Here is an 18872-nt window from a genome sequence, read left to right on the forward strand (position 1 = left end):
GCTGCCTAAAGTTATAATTTTCATATTTGTTGTAAATGGGCGAGCGCAAGCGCCAGTCCGCACCGCATAGCACAGCGAAGGGCTCGTAGGCTCCAAATATATGACTGTGTGGCGCATTATGATGAACTTGCAACATGTAGTCCAAATAAAAATGTTTGCTTTTGGATTTAATGGTTTGTTGGTTTTTCGGTTGGAGAGCGCCTGTAGTGGGCAACCGTGCACACATACACACACACAAATACATGCACGTAGTCACAACCATGCCACAAAGCTGCAACATTAGCGCGATCAGCCCACATAATGACCGCTAGCGATGGAGTGCCCTAACCACTGCCTGTTTGTTGCCTGTTTGCCTATCCAATTCTTCTGCGTCCTAGCCTTGTGTGGCATGACTTCCGATGGTGGCAGCATGCAATGATGTTATTGTTGTTGTGCTGTTGCTGCCTTTAGTGTGTGGTGGCAATTTTCGAGTTTGCAACTTTTTCTTCGTAGTTATAGTAGTTGTTGGTGTTGTTGTTATGATTGCTGTGGCTGCTGCAGCCAATTTCAATTTAGTTTGCTTCAAGCGAGAAGTAAACGTCGTTGACGTCTTGGGTGAAAATTTGTAAATTTGACTGGTATTTCGTGTGCTTGTGTGTATGTTTGTGTGGGGAATGTATGGTGTGTGGCGCCGCCAGCAGGCGCCATTTGATGAGTAGTAAGAAAAATTGTTGAACAGAAATTATAAAGCAAATTGAATGAGATTTTGGTGGTCGAATAATGAAAAAATGCAGATTGATAGAAAAACTTTAATTTGATGTGGTTAGTGCAAATATTTTTTCTTTAACTACGTATTTTACTGCGACTGTGCCTACAAATTTTCTAATTTAAAAAATGGTAATTAATTTAACTTTTTTCTTTCATTTCAGACAAATGTTTCCTCAAATGAAATTCCGCGTTTCGGGCCTGGATGCCAAGGCGAAATATATTTTGCTCTTGGATATCGTCGCTGCGGACGATTACCGTTATAAATTTCATAACAGGTGAGTCTTATTGATTTTTAAAATTAAAAAAAAAAAAAAAAAATTAAGCACATTTAAATTCGAAAATTTTCCCCTTTTTACAAATTTTTTTATATTTTCCAATGAAAACGAAGCGGAAGTGCCATTTTTCATAGACATTTATAAGTGTATTTCATTTTAATAAATTAATAAATAAATTGTTCGTACCGAGTATTTTTAACAGGAAATATTATTGAATAAACAAAAAAATTATTTAAATTTTTGTTTTCAGAATGTTTTTTGCTTACATTTTTCTCCACATTTATGGTTTTAAATTTTTTACTATTCTCTGACGGACTACAAAGAAAATTGTCTTATATTTTTAGTTCAAAATATTTTGTACAAAAAATAAAAAAATGCGTAGTCAAATTAGGATCAAAATTTATTATTAAAAGCTTACGAAAATTAATTAATTAAATTATAGAAATTTTCTGTGCTTTTCTTATATACAAAAAAATGTTCTAAATTTTCTGCGAAAGCAAGTAATTTTTGTAAAAAAAATGATAGTAAAATAATAAGAAAATTTCAAAATTTCAGAATTTTGTTTTGTTAACTTAATTTTCTTTTACCTTTGCTTGCGAAAATTTTTCTAAATAAAAAGATTATAATAAATAACAAGAAAATTTCAAGATATTTTTTTTAAATTTAATTTTTTGCATTCCATTTGCTTTTCCTTTTGCTTCAAAAATTTTTATAAATAAATATCTGTCGTTAGAGAATATTTTGCACTAAAATAATAAAAACGCAAAAATTAATACTCAAATTAAAAACTAAAATTTAAACGCGATTTTCTTTCTATCAAAATTTTTTTTTAAATAATTTTTTTTTGCGCGTGAAAATATATACTGGCATAGAATATTTTTTTATTGATTTTGTTTTTTTAATTTTCCTTTTAAACATTTTTCAAATAAATTTTAATTTTTTTCCTTTCCTCACAGCCGCTGGATGATCGCCGGCAAAGCGGATCCAGAAATGCCAAAACGCATGTACATCCACCCCGACTCGCCCACAACCGGCGAACAGTGGATGCAGAAGGTCGTCTCATTTCACAAATTAAAATTGACCAACAATATTAGTGATAAACATGGATTTGTAAGTACTGTACGTCTTCTCTGTTTACCGAAAATTTCATGACAAAAAAAAAATCACAAAAAAGAGCGTTCAAAGTCGAGTTATTTTCGATGTTGAAAACAGAAAATAGCCGCCTTACTGTTATACGAAAACAAAAGTTTGGGAAAAAATAAAGAATTTTCTCAATTTAAAATTTTCGGCATTAAAAAAAATTACAAACAAAAATTAAAAGCATTTAAGGGAACAATTTAAATTTATTACGAAAAAATACAGAAGAGTAAAATTAATTAATAGAGCAAATAATTCTTTTTAATATTGTATAATAAATCTCGCAGAAAATAAGAAAAATATTTAAATTATTGAAAATTGGAAATGTCATATTTTACCCAAATTTCTTGCGGTAAAATGTCAAAAAAGAAGGAAAATATTTAAGTTATTAAGAACTTCAAAATATCAAATTTTATACAAATTTCAAATGGTAAAATGTTAGAAATTTGTTTTATTAAAAAGTGTTAAATTAAAAAAGACTAATTTTTTTTGTTTTGCAAATTTTTGTTGTGTAAAAGCTTAGATTTCAGATTGAGAGAATTTTTTATCGGCTCATTTAAACATCTTTGCATTATCAATTAGTTTCCATATACCAATACAAACATATATCTCTTATTCTACATATTTATGTAATAAAATTTGGTGCTATTTTTTTGAATTTCTTATTTATAATTTATGTTTCAAGTATTTTTGCTATTCCTCAAACAATTTTTTTTCTCCTTTATTCATACGCCATTTCGTGGCAAAAAGCCGCTCATCAATCGCCGCCTCTGAACGGCGCCATTTTTGTCGGCAACTTCAATCGTTTTCTCGCTAACAACGCGCGTTGTTTGTGTTTGTTGTTATTGCTTTTGTTGTTTATACAATTTATTTATTGCTATAAGCGCTTAAAATGTGTAAAGCACCAACAACCACAGCAAACAAAAAGTAGCAATTGTGTGGTAAAAAAAGCTAAGAAATGTGAAAAAGAGGAAAAAATATATAAAAAATTCGCTTGTCTATATACATACATACATACATATATGTACGGGTGTAACCGCCATAGGCTACTCTTGCCACACATGTTGCACCCAGGCTTAGTGCGTCTAGTGGCGGAGGCAACCATTGCTGCTGTGATAGCTGTCGTTACAAGTCGATATTTATGCTGATCCCAGCATCAGGTAGTGATAGACCAACGCGAGCGAGCAAAAGCTACACGTCGGTGAATTGGCTGACTCGCAGATAGAATGACTTAAGCTCGCCAAGGAATTATTAACCTCATAATCCGTAGGTCGTAAAATCCGAGGAAAATCAGAGGAAAACTGAGGGAGTTATAGAACTTTGACTGAAAGAATTTCGCAGGGCAACTTATTCCTAGTGCGGCTTTAGGCTCATTTGACCGATTTTTTTTACCGATTTCTGTTTTTTTTGCATATTGAAAAAGCTTAACGCTCTCGTAATTTTGTGCAAAAGTTTCAAGCAATTCAGAGGAAAACTGAGGGAGTTATAAAACTTTGATAACTTTGAACCAATTTTTGTTTTCTGACTGATTTGCCAGATAATTACTGGCTCACCAAAAATTGCATCGCTCTATTTTTGGCTTCAAAGAGTCGTTGCATGCTTTGGCACTTTAAAACGTTAAGCTTAGCTCAGCTTTGGATAGCTTAAGATACCTAATGACAAGATTATGTGGAGCGTCACGGGACCAGTTCCGGTATAAAAATACCCATTTCATCCTGTGTGTTTGAAACGCATAGTTTCGCGGAATATTGTTATGACTGAAAGAGCAATTCACAAGTTTTAAAATAAATGCTCGAATGTTCGAATTCGATATAAGTTCATATTTTCCATATTTTATTTAATAATATTTTTTGGTATATAATAAAACCAACAATTTGCTATAGAAAGGTAAGTTCGAATATTCGAACATAAATTAAAAAAAATAATTGAGTAGTATTTGATTGGCACGCCTAATTTTCGAACTCGACTTAACTATGTTTTTTTGCGTCCTCCAGATTTATAAGGCAACTGCGTTCCAAATAGCAGTATTTGCAAGCTTTAAAATTTAAGTTCGAATTTTCGAACATAAATTTTTTTCTAAAATTTAATATAAGTACTTGCAAGCTTTAAAATATAAGTTCGAGTATTCGAACATAAAATAGTTTCCTAAAATTTATCACTCTTATTTAAGTATCAGCTAAAAAATTTGGTTTTCAACTACATTTTAATGTTAGAATGCTCTTATTGCTCTTTAGAAGCGTATAATTCTGAAAAGCCTATAATTCTTTCAAAATTAGAATAGCTCGCTATTTTTAATGCGCATTTTTTTCAAATAAAATTTTTTGATTTAAGCCTTGCATGAAAGATGATAAAGCAAATATCCAAATAACTTATTTGAAGCTCTTCATTTTCTCCTCCTTCAGTCTATTTTGCTTTCTTCACTATGCAATCGAATTTCCTGGTTTGGTATGCTCTACTGTGACTATCATTTAGCTTGCTTTATCACTGGAGTGGCACTTTGTTCCTGCTCGATCCCACCACTGTAAGTTTAATCAGTAAAAGTGTCGCCTCTTGAACCTTTTAGCGCATACGAGTATTCCAGCTTCCCTCATTCCGCCGATTGTATGCATGACTCATTAATATTACATGTGCGGCCAACTGATCAGCCGCAATGGATCATTGCGCGATCGAACGCTTCATTTAATAATGATTGCCATTACTTCCAACATGGCTTGTTACTTTTGAGTTATAAAAACGTCCACTTCCTCATTCATTTTCCATCCAAAGTAGGTATTACTTATTCATTAATTATCTGCGCACTCTCTTCATTTCCACTTCCAACTCCTGGCCTCCATACGTCCATCAATTGATATGAAGTACTAAGTTCTGTATTGATTATCAAAGTGAAGCGTTAATAAAAAATCGAAATAATCGCATGCCACTGCATCCTCAATGTGGCAGCGATGCGGCACGAAAAACGCAAGACGCCGCCGCACACACCAGACGCAGATAAACGATCGACGCTTGGCTGCCTGTTGGCTGCCTGCGATTGGACAGCGACAGTGGCGATTGGCGGTGGCGATGATCATAACGATTCATATTTGTCTGCACGCCAGCATCACCAACAGCAGCATCAGCTTGTCCACTCCACAAAAATGATCTCGCCTCAACAGCCACCCTCTACTGCGCACTCCATGTGCCCCATCGGACCACCACAAGGCCCCCACTAGCATGCGCCACGTTTTCTACTTGTTTTCCAATCAGTCTTTTGGCTAATTCCGCCTGCTTTTCGCAACGTCTTTGAACTTTGCCGCCAATGCTACAATAAACTACGAATACTGTGATGCTGTTGGCGTACAGCAAAGCTAGTGCCATGGTGGGACTGAATAGGTCCGGTTAGTCCGGCTATGTCTAGTTTATTGTGCGCATTTGCATGCGCGCAGCAAAGCTCAGAAGTATGAACAGCCACACGCTCGCCGCTTGATTCGATTGATCAACGTTGTAGGTTTTTTTTTGTTCCTACTCATTCGCTATTTCGGATTAAATAGCGCAATAAAATGAGTATAAAACAGCAACAAAAGGCGCGAGATTACCGCCGTTGCTGGCGCAATGATCAGACAAGAATTTATTTATTGATGTACGCCATCAGCAAAGTTGGCTGCTGCGCGAAGACGACTGGGCATTGGCGATGGCGATGGCGACGGTGTTGGCGGCAATTTGCAAGCGATGCTTTTGATCTTTGCGAATTGCATGGACGGACAAACGGTTGATATGTGCGACTGGGAGAAGGTGATGGTGGATGAGCGCAGGGCCAGCAAGTTGTAACTATGTATGTGGTGTCGCCACCACCCGTCGCGCTGAGCCTACGGCAGTGAAAGCCACTAGAAGGAGTCAAGGAGGTGAAAAAGGAAATTGACATATTGGCTTTTTTTTAGCTTGACAAGGGCATATACCACTTGCCAGTCTTTGCACGCTCTTCGGCCGCTAAGGAAATTCGCTCGTGGTACAGCTAATCATAACATTTAGCGGCATATGCCAGTAGACTGGTGCACGCCGAAGATGACCGATCGCTGCGCTAAACGCACGAACTTTGACACATACAAGGGTAGCGACGACTTTAGTAGGGCGGGGCGGTTCGTAAACCCATGGTAATGGTTGTGTAATTTTTCACGCGCTACAGGCGGAAAACCCGCCTGTAGTCGTAGGTGAACACTACAGGAACGTGCCACAGCAAGCACTACTAGCAAGTGCAGGGTAACCCGGAAAAGGGTTAGCAATAGCAGGACCTTGGCACCAACTTAACATAGCAAGAGTACCTATTACTACTTTTAGTTGTTAATTTGTCGCTTTTGTATTGGCCTTTACTTGACGCCCACCGTCAGTTGTGGCGCTTCACACGTCGCGTCCTACAACCACTCACGAGGGAAATACCCAAAATGTTGGTTTGCTACTGCTATTAATTTTTTGAGGTACGCGTTTGTTTGCGGTTTCTTGTGGCAAGCAATGGTGGCACGCCCCACGCATACACTCACGCTTACTCTCTATCCACTCCATATGTTTGCATTCCCAGTCACGGAAGCACCTACGCCCACTAGCCGCTAAGGGCTACGCCCCGTCGTGGACGCTACATGGCCGGCCAAAATGGTCGTTGAACTACACGCACGCTTCCTGATACCTCTCCAACTTTAACGAAATAGAAGAAAAATCTAAAAAACGTTGCAAACCGTTGAACTGTTAAACTATGCGACTGACTGCGTGTCAAAACATGTGACCTATGATGGAAGTGAAAAAGCGTAGCACATGAATTTGGCTGCCCACAAAGACACGCAACACGCGTCCGATACACCATATGGCCAATTTGGTCTTACTCGGCAAGCTATTTCTTTATTGAGTATCCTTCGATTTAAAAAAAAAAATGTGTGGTCTAATTATATTGAGATAATTACAATAATCACTTTTTCAGCTCACTTTTCTATTTTTTAGATTTAAATTTATAATTTCGTTAATTAATTCGTGTTAGAAAATCAACCAAGGCAGACGTGCAACATGAAAATAAGGCGTAGGTGATGTATTTCAGAGCGGGTGAAATGGTGTTCGACAGCTAAAGAGGTGCTTATGAGTCCAGCTCGATTAAGTGACTGTCTTCCTCCACCTCTCTTCATCTGCTCGTTGTGCACTTCTTACTTATCTACAGGCTATATGCCCTTCCTTACAGTGGACTACATGAACCTCTGCCCTTCAATGCTGATAGTGTTTTCCCAGAGCTTAATATCTTCGCCATCAATTCAGTTCATCTACAATTGGACATATTTATTTGCGCATCGAAATTTCAAGTTACCCAGCTTTTATTTTGAAGTTCCCAATTTCACTTGAACTGAAACCGGCTCTCCCTAGGATAGGATAAATGACTGCCAACGCGAGGAACCCACTTGCACACCGAATCAAAATCTGTCCATTGGGATTTCGTACAGGGGCAAAGTAGAGGGAAAAGAACCAACGAGGTGGAAAAGAAAAAGATGGGTCTTTGGATTAGAGGAGGCTGATTACCACTAGTGGCTAATTACATTTGTATTAACCACTTCAACCTGCTGATGAAATTCACAAAGCTGCAACATCCGCAGGTGTACCAAAAGACTTGAGAACCCAGATGTCTGACTATTTGCCCAACGAAAGCACGGCAATTGAGAAGAAGGGGCTGGGACGATTCCATCTCATCCTTCAGACAGCTTCTGCAGAAAATAATTGAAGCAATCGCAAGTCTCATTGCATGGACACCTATAGAGCAATGCCCAGTAAAGATGCCCAGAAAGTTCGAGAGCTGCGGCTTTGTTAGCCTTCGAAGTTCCCTCGAGCCCCGCTGATATACCCCTGGCCAGAAGGACCTCTCGATTTTTGTAGACTCAGGTTGCAATTTCTAATAAGTTTTGGAATTTCAGCTTCTCTACAAGTTATCCATTATTAGAACTTGTAAAACTTGCTGAGTTCTTCGTTTAGCGCTCCAAGCTCTCCTGTTCAAACCTCCAAGTTAGAATTATACATCTCCCTGAGTAGAAGCATCCACCAATTCCAATTGCTGCTTCTATCTGCTCAGTTTGCTCATCATTTCGTCGAGTTCAATAAAATGCTTTGCTTCTCGAGCTTGCCTGTCTGCTAGAACTGGGTTTTGGTTCAATTTTCTAGGCCAGTGTTAAAAGAGCGCACAACTTTTCTTCGACCAGGAATTCTACTAATGAAATCTGATATCCCTTCTACTCCATCTTCAGATTTCAAATCTATTAGCACTGATTTTCGCGTGGAGTTATCGACTTATTAAATACATAAGCTTCCTGCGAGCTTTGTATTCTTCTGCGATTGACCTGCGAGTTTCGTTCTGGGGTTACCAAACCGAGCAATCCGAAATTTGTTCAAATTTTCTTAGACTTTCTAAGACTAAGTTTTGGATTGAGCCATCGAGTTGTGAAATAAATTTATTTATTTATTCAGAATTATTGCTTCAAATATTCCATATTTGGGGTCTTTCATTAGTTTGTTGCTCTGGGTATTGCACTTGTGTAGTTGTTATTCTTCTCAGTTTCTAAGGTAACTATGGAATTTAGTTTTCTTCAAATTTCCGTCGTATGTTACACCTTTATATTTTGTGTGTTCTGCCCACAAAATTCGATGATTCCTTTTACTAATTTTTCTCTCCGTCTTGAAGTCTGCAGGAGTTACTACCAGGATAACGCAGGGTAAGCGGAGATCCCAAAGGAAGAAAGAGTGTTTGCCATGAAATTCATTAGAGTAGCCTAGTTTTGTTTCGGTTTGTGGCCGCCGTAGTTTGTGTGAGAACTATCCGGATTGCAAGAACTGAGTATTTACATCGTTACTCCATTCGATAAAAAAATATAAAAAAGCAAAGAACAGATTGTTCAATGAGCCGTCGCTCGTCCACTACAGCGAGGTGTTACCACCACATACTTCCTCGTATTTGTAAAGCCATAAATAAAAAATCAAAGCCACAAAAGCCGGCTGTCAAACTGCATGCGGAATTAAAAAGAATTTTAAATAAAACGCGCTCAGCGTAAAAACACAAAACTCCAGCAAATCATCGGGTCTAGGTGGTTGCGGTGTACGCTAAAAATAATCGTACTCGCACAACAAAGGGAAGGCCATCATTAAAAAATTACAAAGCAAGAAATTAAAAAAAGAAAAATAATGAAATTAAAAAACTACTCTCGCAGACTACCGAGAGCACAAGGCGCTCACCACAAAAGCAGAAAAAACGAAAAAACAACTACAAAAATCAACAATAAGTAAAGTGCATAAAATATACACGGACATCGCACCACAAGCCGCTAATAATGGTTGTTGTGCGAGAACGGCCATATTGATTTGCGCGTAGTAGGACGACTTTCGCACCCCTGTCTCTGTGGTTTTATAGAGCGAGCGCGCGCCCTCTCCACTGTTCTGCGCTCTATACAACTCCTTCCATTGTTACCCCGACTAGCAGCCATGCTGCTGCTTGCAACAGCTGGCGGTGGGGTTGAAATTTTTCCATGCATGTCGCATGCAACACCACAAACTTTGCATTTAGTTTTTTTTTTCATGCTCTTTATTTATTTGCTGGTATGAGTGCTCCACAGTGTCAATGTGTGTGTGTGTGAATGTGAGTGCTTGTTTGAAGCACACACTTCAACACTTCGTCGACCGGGCGAGCATTGCCGTTGAGGTGTGACGTACAACATATTGCGTCAAGTGTTAAAATTATTTCCTCTTGTATGCATTCGCACAATGCGCTCGAAATCAGTAGCTTCAGCTCTCACCTCTTATTCAGGCGCGTCAAAGAAGAGTTGTATTGAAAGAGACTCGCTGCGCTAAATTTCAGCCTTACCGCCCAGAGGTGGTTACGATCAGAATTCTTCTACTTTATTCCTTCATTATTTGCCGCATATGTTTCTTGCGCCAAAGGAAAGGAGTACCAAGCAATGAAACTGACTTCCGTATATAGTCGGAAGGTTTTCCACTTTGAGATGAAATGATTAAAAACACTTTAAAACTAAAGCCTTAAACGCGACTATCTAATTTGATTAGGTTTGTGCTGTGAGTCTTGTTTTTTCCTACAATTAGAGCATCTGTCTCAAAGCAGATGGTTTTTAACTTCTTGGCTTGGAACCTTCTTCATTGCTTATATACACAGCGACTTGCCCGCTCAAAAAGGCTTTCTCCTACGTGCTTGACTGTGCCTTTCTTCATATCAAAAACTCAGCTCCCTCCTATGATTTAATCTTTAACTGAACATGCAAAGGTCCAAAATTTTTCCGCAAAATCTTTCTCACAAGCACTACAAGAGACGCCTCATCGGATATTGCCATCGTCCAAGCTTTAGCTTTACTACTCAATTGCCTATTTAGTCCAAAGTAGCACTTTTTGAAAATAGAGCTTGTGCGTTGGATTTCGTCCCTGTAACACATATCTGAAATTTGAAAAGAAAAAAAGTTATTGGGAGCACCGACTCTGCACTGTAGGGTGAGCAGTAAATTTAGCTTTGAATAAAACAAAGCTCTTTGTTCACTTGTGTCTACTGTTTAATCATCAGTCGAGGCCACGGCTAGTTGGCATGATTTGAATAAAGTTTCGCTGAGACTATGTAACCGAGCCAGATAACGCGCTGTGAATAATCATATCTGAAACTGGAGCTTAATGTTCAGTGGAGATCTCGTCTAGTAGGGATAGTGTTATAGAGCATTAGAGCTCTGAAATTTGTTGGAACCATCAAGGTATGGAAGACTTACATGTCAAACATCATTAGTTTGGCTTATATAAAGTAATATCTGTTTCCATAATGGACCTGGATCGCAAAATAAGGCTTCCTAGAAGCCAATAGGCAATTTTTTCCTACCCAAGTAGGTATGCCTGTTGTCGCTTTTCACAGGTATGCATTGGATGAAGAAGCTTAAAAAGTTGTGGGTCTACTCTTCAGCAGAATTCCATTTATTTAGAAGACACATTTTCAAGATAATCTAATACTAGAAAAATTTCTACTCTCTACTTCACAAAAATTTAAGAATAGCTTTAAAAAAAGAGCTAAGGGACCAGCATCGCGGTGTCCATTCTTTTGCAATTTTCAAACGTGTCAGTCCAATATTTCCCAATTATTTTGAAATTAAGTGTCAATTTAGATTTTTGGACATACCATATTTCACTCTGAATCATTATGACCCACCAAAGGATATGTGGCGAGCGTACTTAAGCTCGTGTGTAACGAACTAAAACATTTAACAATGCGACACAAACACTTTTGATTAGTCAGAAAAGGCACATACACATTTCCAAACATGTGTTGCATCTCTAATGGCAACCTTTGTACCACTTTCGTATGTGTGTGGCATGTTGCATACGGTAAACTATGCAGTTAATGTGACTAGTGGCAAGTGGAAACTACCATTTCACCATTTTACCACTTACACGAAGACTCAAATAGTATTTTAATTTATGCTTATATGGTCAAAGAGCATTGAAAAGGTAGCGCAAAAGTGGTTGGTTGGTTGGAAAGAGTAAAATCGGTGGTATACAGCGAGTTCTCGCCTTTGGTACCGCTTAACGTATTGGTCGAAACGAACACTTAATTTTCTGCGTTTGTGCGCAATTTCATGAAATTTTACTCATACATTTTCCGATTTAATGCAGACTTCAAAGAAATTGGATAGTTCGGATGGACTTTTTGGCAACAGTTGCCCAATAGGAAACTCCGATGAGTTAGCGGCTGACTATCGATGGTGTTTTGTGACTAATAGCTAGGTTTGGGTTTCAAACTTTCGGTCAAGTTTGGGGCAAACAAGTGTAAGCACGAAATGCCTTCTCAATAGAGCGTAAACAGATATGTAGCGCTGGAGCCATTTCTTGCTTGAAAAAAACTTCAAAGTTATTTGTTGTTGATTGTTTTTAATTCCTCTGTTTTTTACACAAAATAGTCGACCACTCAATTAGACAGTTTTCCCAAACCCACCCGGACTTTTTTTCTGAGCGACTTCGAGCCACAACTTACGCTCTCAAAAAAGCTCTCTACAGGCCGAGAATCGACTAACAGCATAAGAAAAAAGAAGAAAAATGGACCGTTCGGGGGATCCACGGGCGCACTCGGGCGAGCAAAGAAATACACTGACTACCAGTAAGGACTACTGACTCCTTTTCTGTAATCACTGGCAGGTTTGAATACCATCTGGGAGCGTTAAAATACCTCTATTAGCGATTCCAGATAGCGCCTAATGACTTCTAAGAAGTTTTAAAAACGACTTTTTGTGAATGGTTCGCGTGAGAGTTTTCAATGGCTAGTGACACACTGACTTAAAAAACGATGCTTGGCTTAAAACCGCTGGTAGCTGTGATTTTAAAAGAAAGCGCAAATCGATCTAAGTGGCGCCAAAACGCTCAGCTTTTCATCCCAGCTGATACTTTTTCAGATAGTTTGGGGAACCTAAGGCACCAAACCAGATTTGAGCTTGAGCTTGAACCAGATTTGAGCTTGAATTTCGAGATAAAAATTTAACAGAGCCGCTTTTCCGCAATCGGCATTCCAATCGGGATTCTCTTGCTTTCTCGTTTGCTTTCTCGTCCACTCTGGCCATAGCTTGAGTGCTCAAATCAAATTAATTGTTGCCCAAAAGGCACACACTCACTTCACAGCCACACACACACCTTCATATTTCTTCGCCTTCTTGCACGCCAGAAGATGCTCATCCCTACCTTCTACCCTATCCAGCTTCTTTAGCACTGCTGCTGTCTTTAATATTGCTCAATCTATCCACACACCTTTCCATCTTCGAAAAACTTCGCATTCAAACTTACTCACGCTCATTCCAGCCATTATCCTTGTGTGTGCTTTCAAGTGTGAGCGTGCGTGTATCGCTTTAATTTCAGCCCACATGCACACAGACATGTTTTGTGCTTCCTCCTGCTCCACCACCTTCACAACTTTTGTGTCCGACGCACGCCTCACAACCGCTTACACCGCTTACTTGTTCATTTATAAGTAATATAGCTTTGTGAGTCCTTTCTTGTTGCTTGGTTCACCTTTTTGTGTCCTCCTGCGGGAGACTTGAAACAATTCAGATAGAAAATCAAAAGCATCTGGCCAATTTTCGTTTTTGGTTCGTTTGGTAGTTTCATGCGTGCGCAATGCATGAAAGTTAGCAAACACATACACGGGTGCATGACAGAGGGCGATTCATGGGATACTATTTTTCTTTGAGAGTGCAAGCACATACATGCGTAGCACATTTATTTCTTTCTATGTGAATTTAATGTGAATATACGTTACACTTAGAGAAATAAGAAATTGACAATGCGGAGAAACGTGGTTTCATTACCCGACGACGAATGTCCTTTACAAAATTTGACAAAGAATCTGTGTAAAAGGTGGTGCTCCTCCTTAAAGAATTTAAATAAAGTCACTTCCGCAGCTTTTGAGTTCAAGGACATTGATGTCCTTGTGTAAAAAAATTTGCTAAATGCTTTCAAAGCGCCCCATTTTTGTAAATATTGAGAATTTGCGTGCAAACACACCAAATTTGTTTAAAGGACATCGATATCTGTTAACAAATTTTGCATAAAACCTATAGTAAAGTCATTAACTGGTGAAGTATTCGCAAAGAAATTGAGAAATATAGTTTACGACTTCAAGGATCAGAGTGTCCTTGCAGAAAAAAATTAAAAATAAGCATTGTTATGGCAAAATGAGTAATTTAGTTTGCATAATCGTGAAGCGAACAAATTTCTCTATTATCCAGGTAGTTAATTGCACTTATGTATACTTTTTTGATTTTCGTGGCTTAAAAAAAAAAAATAAAAATAAAAGATTCAGGGCCTAAAAATTTGTTCATGTATACTTTTCAAAATATTACAAATATTTTTTTATCTGTGTGCCGCTGATATACTTAGTTTCCTCTATACATACATATATTTTATGTTTACATATTTATAACTTTGCTTGCCCCACAAACATCCTTATCTTGCTATTTCGCCTTTGATTACCTCGTTAGCTCACTTTCTTTCGTCCACCTACTTTCGAAGTTGTTAAGCCCTGCTCGCAGGACATGCGTAACCCTCTCCTGCTGCGTTTTACAGACGAGCAAAAATAGCTTACAAGTTACTGAGCTGGATACACTTCTTTTTGGTTCACAAGTTTTTATTTTTGCTACCAAAGATGCGTTGAATTGGAAAGAAACAAGTTCAGTTAAAAATTCAAGATTTTTGTATGTCTTAAAAAAGTATATTTTTAGTTAGGTCGTCGGTCTTTAAATTATTGAACAATTTCGAATCCAATCTTTTGCACCAACTCCTTCCTTTGTTGTGGTGCACCTGTTTCAAACAAACGAAAAGAAAAAAATTGGTCGCTAATTAGCCGCCCACTTAACACCTACATACAAAAACAATAAAAAATGGCTGCTGCACTGAAGTTTTTTTTTTTTTCTTGAGAAGAAATTATAATTGACTGCCATTGAAACGTGAAAACAAAGCAAAGGCAAGTTGAAGGCAAATCACGACTGTAGAAGGGTCTGCCTATGCATTGTGCATGGAAATCTGAAAGGGGTGGCAACAAATGCACATGCATTTGTAGATGTGTGTCACTTGAGGGCATTTTTCACACCACGCTTGACACTTCACAAATTGCGCAAACACCTACAACTTTGAAATGTATTGTATGAGGGAATTGGATTTTATAGAAAAATGTGAAAGTAATGCGCACATTCACAATTAATATGGAATGAAGAAAACAAAAGACGTGCTCATTTCTATGGTACAAAATTGTGTTCAACGACGAAGCTGAAGGTGCTTGCCACCCTCGCATTGCCATAAAATGCACGTATGGCGAAAAAATGCAAGAAATTATAGCATATCCGCAGGCGCTGTGTGTCATTGCATGGTTATAACTTCGCTAATGATTGAAATGTTTTAATAAAATTTGATTTGCAGCAAGCAGAAAACTTAAAGCATCGAGTGAGAGTGGAATTTCGCAGCAGCTTCGTAGAAAATTTCCGAGTAAATATCGCAAATAGAAACTTAAAGTAACAGCTGGAGCAAAAGTGGGTCTTTTTTGTTTATACATAAGTATACATTTACGAAATAAAATAGTCAAGCAGCTTAACATGCGCGCATTTTATTAAAATGTATTCCTGCGGCCGCCGTAGCCGATTGAGTTGGTGCGTGACTACCATTCGTAATTCACAGAGAGAACGTCGGTTCGAATCTCGGCGAAACACCAAAATTAAGAAGAACATTTTTCTAATAGCGGTGGCCCCTCGACAGGCAATGGCAAACCTCCGAGTGTATTTCTGCCATGAAAAAGCTCCTCATAAAAATATCTGCCGTTCGGAGTCGGCTTAAAACCGTAGGTCCCTCCATTTGTGGAACAACATCAAGACGCACACCACAAATAGGAGGAGGAGCTCGGTCAACCACCCAAAAAGGGTGTACGCGCCAATTATTTGTGAGTATTAGTATGAGAAATTGTAAAATATGTGCTCAGAATATTTTTATAAAATAACTTTTGTTTTTAATTTAGATTTTTTTTATATTAATTTTGTGTTTCATTCAATTTGCCATAACTTAAGAATTAGTTAAGTGAAAAATTCTGTATATTTCGTTCTACGTATTTTTTTTTATTAAATACATAATTGTAACGCAAGTTTGGTTTTAAGCACTTAAAGACTATTTAAATTACTTCTCTGACTTGTTCGCCTTTAAACTTCACTCGAGATTTTTGCTTCAATATTTTACAATTGCACTCGTGCGCAAAAATTATTGTATAAATTGTATAAAAATCCTGACAAGGCGCCTGTGAGGAATTTCATTATGACATCGCATTGCGCTTGTGCGTTTGTAACTGTATGTGTACACTTGTAACTTTTAAAGAAATTCCGACTAAAAACAATGAATAAGAATTCCATTTTTGCATCTCAAATTAAATGCGAAAAAATTCCATATCAAATACTCCAAAAACGAGAAAAAATACTTTCTCTTGAGTGCGCTGTTATGCAGTAAACTGTAAAAAGTATATGTATACAATTTTTATGCACACAAATTGTGGAGCATATTTTTTGTGAATTGCAAATTGTGTAAAAAATAAGCGGTAGTACAAAAACAAAATATAAATGGTTGGGGCTGCTTGCAAATTATTGAAGAAAAATGCGAAAAAATGCTAGTAACTACAGAATGCGTCACTAGCGTGGTTTGAATGTGTGCGTGCGACACAAGGAGTGCAGGAAATATTTAAGGATATGTAATTTGTGCTAATGCAAGCATATACATCCTTATACTATGTATTTACTTATATAAATGGGTGACTGAAAGCATTCCAATTGATCTTTATCTAACGCAACAACTGTCGTTTCGCAGCAGCAGCAGCTTCCTTGCGCCCATAGGCCGCTTCCAGGCTTATACTACGCTACCAAATGCTACCCTTTTACTTGTGTACATATACAGTTGTTGCAAAACAAATAATCGAAAAGTGCGCACTATTCAATGCGCTAACATTCAGGGCGTGTATACAAGTAAAAACCGCAGCGCCTGACGGGAATTGAATACGAAAAAAAACAAAATTCAAAATTTATTCCCAGCCATTATCTTTGCATCCTTCTACCCTTGCCTATTACACTTATGCTCGGCAATAACAATCCATGCCATACCTAGACGCATTCACATTTATGCTTGTATGATATCCTGCATATCTGCCCTTTTTTGATTGTATTACTTATCAAGATGTGCGGAAAGATACTCAAAAGGACCTTTGGGAGTATCGGTTACGATCAGTTTTAGAGATTAACGAACGGGCGATGTTGCACGCTGAGGTTAAGAGGCAAGAGAAAAAGTGAAAGGAAGAGCGTTAGGGTGCTTTCGAAATTTTTTGTGCTGGCTGTCTAACATTTGATGAGATGAAAATTTATGGAGGGTAGAAGGTTGGAAGTACTTTTACAAATATTCTTCAACATTTAATCATACGCAGATATAAACACTTAGCAGTAAAGAAAAAATATGTTTTTAGTTTTGTTTAGGGCAAAAAGGTGGTTAACTACCAGCTATTATTAGCGAATAATTTCTTACGCCTAAGGCTTGTATGCTACTTGTATGACAGACTTACCAGGCTCTCTAAGTATTTAAAATTAATGCCAGCACCGTTACTTTGTTTTCTGCGCAAAAAAATGCTATCGGTGACATGTTGCAAGACATGTCCGCAAATTGTCTTGCATCACAAGACATTATGCGTTTTATGTCGAAATAATACTTTTCAAGCCTTTCTAAATGTTTTACAAAAATTTCGGTTGTTTTAACACGTATGTAATTTGTGTTGTAGGGCTCAAATAGATTTAAATGAAACTCTTTCATTTTCTACGCTTTTTGTTCTAGTGCTTATTTTGAATCTAACATAAATGAAAAAACTTTCTACGTAAATATCATTTTTCTAGTTACTTCGACGTGAAAATTACAGTAATGCTATTTTTTCCCGTTTTTCTGTTTCTATAGGCCCGCTTTTTCTTGTACAGTTAAAAAAAAACAATTTTTCTTTTTACAATTTTCATTTATTTGTTTTGCCATTTATTTCATTTAATATTGTTATTCAGCAATTTTGGCCAGCAACTGTTGCAAACTGCTTGCGTGCATTGCATTTTCATGACTGCTTATTAAACCTCTAATATAGCACATTTATTTCATAAAATTTTATCTAAATTTCCATTATTTGTGGGTGACCCAAAAGTATGCGCTCAGACTACGCATAATCAACGCCTTTTAAAATTAATGAGGCATGTTCGGGTTTTATACCTTTGGCATTTCAACAGTACGCCTTAGTGGTGCCAAAACAAATATTCGAAATTGCATGACAGGGTAAAAAATAAAGTTGCCAGACTTTTTGAAAAGTTTAGATTGGTGCATAAGTATCAGAAGATATTAGAAATGCACTCACCTCAAGCATTTTTTTTGAAAAAGGTGCTCGCTATTGGTTTTTGCATTTAGTTTAAATGACCGCTTTTAGTTTTTTTTTCTAAATATCACTTTTTGAAATTTGTAAATTCGTTCTTTCTTCGAAAATTCCACGTGGCAAGATATTATCCTCTACCCATATGCGTGCTTGCCTTATCCGCTCGATGAGGGTGTAATAAAGCGCATAAATTAAAAGGCACCCCACACCACCGCATACTTTTAACTACTTACCTTCAAACCAAAAAAAAAATATATATATAAAACAACATTCACATTTGTTTTAATGGCGCGCAAATGGCCGACGCGGCGCTATAATACTACTAATGTCACCAACAATTTCTATGAATTTCCTAACAGCTCAACCCTCCATCCCTACCCAAAGGGTGCTTTAACACTACACGCTCGCGCAGTTTTCTAACGCTGATAGTGTCAAATGTACGCGCTAAAAACATTATGTAAATTAGATTTGAGCCACTTGGTTGAATGTTGTATGTATGTATGAGTATGTAAGTGCACACAAACAGTAGTTTCATTGTTGTTCTAACTACTAAGTCCTAATACTATTTTAGCGTTTTCCTTTTCCTCTTGGCGCGACTGGTGTCATGTCAGGAATTTCGGACCTCTTTAACTTGGCCATATTTCACTTAACACGCCGCCAAAAAAATAAAAAATAAAAAAAAGTAAAGCAAAGTAAAAGAGAGAAAATGCCAGCAGAAATGCTGCTGCTGCTAGACACATAAAAAGTTAGCTAAAACTAGCGTAAAGGTGTGTAGACCAAGT

The 18872-nt window shown here is 37.6% G+C and overlaps 1 protein-coding gene across 3 annotated transcripts in view; it reads left to right on the forward strand.

Moving 5' to 3' along the window:
• Window positions 1–912: 912 nt before the first annotated feature.
• The window catches only part of LOC128858999 (T-box transcription factor TBX3-like), a 100235-nt gene continuing 82275 nt past the window's right edge, over window positions 913–18872 (forward strand). For 2 of the 3 annotated variants that reach the window (XM_054095651.1, XM_054095652.1), the window contains exons 1-2: window positions 913–1022; window positions 1979–2132. In XM_054095651.1, coding sequence (XP_053951626.1) covers window positions 913–1022; window positions 1979–2132 — 264 coding nt within the window. Of the gene's footprint in view, window positions 1023–1978; window positions 2142–18872 lie in introns of all 3 variants that reach the window. The other variant, XM_054095650.1, reaches the window with a different exon arrangement.

The sequence above is a fragment of the Anastrepha ludens genome, chromosome 3 (assembly GCF_028408465.1).
Source record: "Anastrepha ludens isolate Willacy chromosome 3, idAnaLude1.1, whole genome shotgun sequence".
NCBI classification, from domain to species: Eukaryota; Metazoa; Arthropoda; class Insecta; order Diptera; family Tephritidae; genus Anastrepha; species Anastrepha ludens.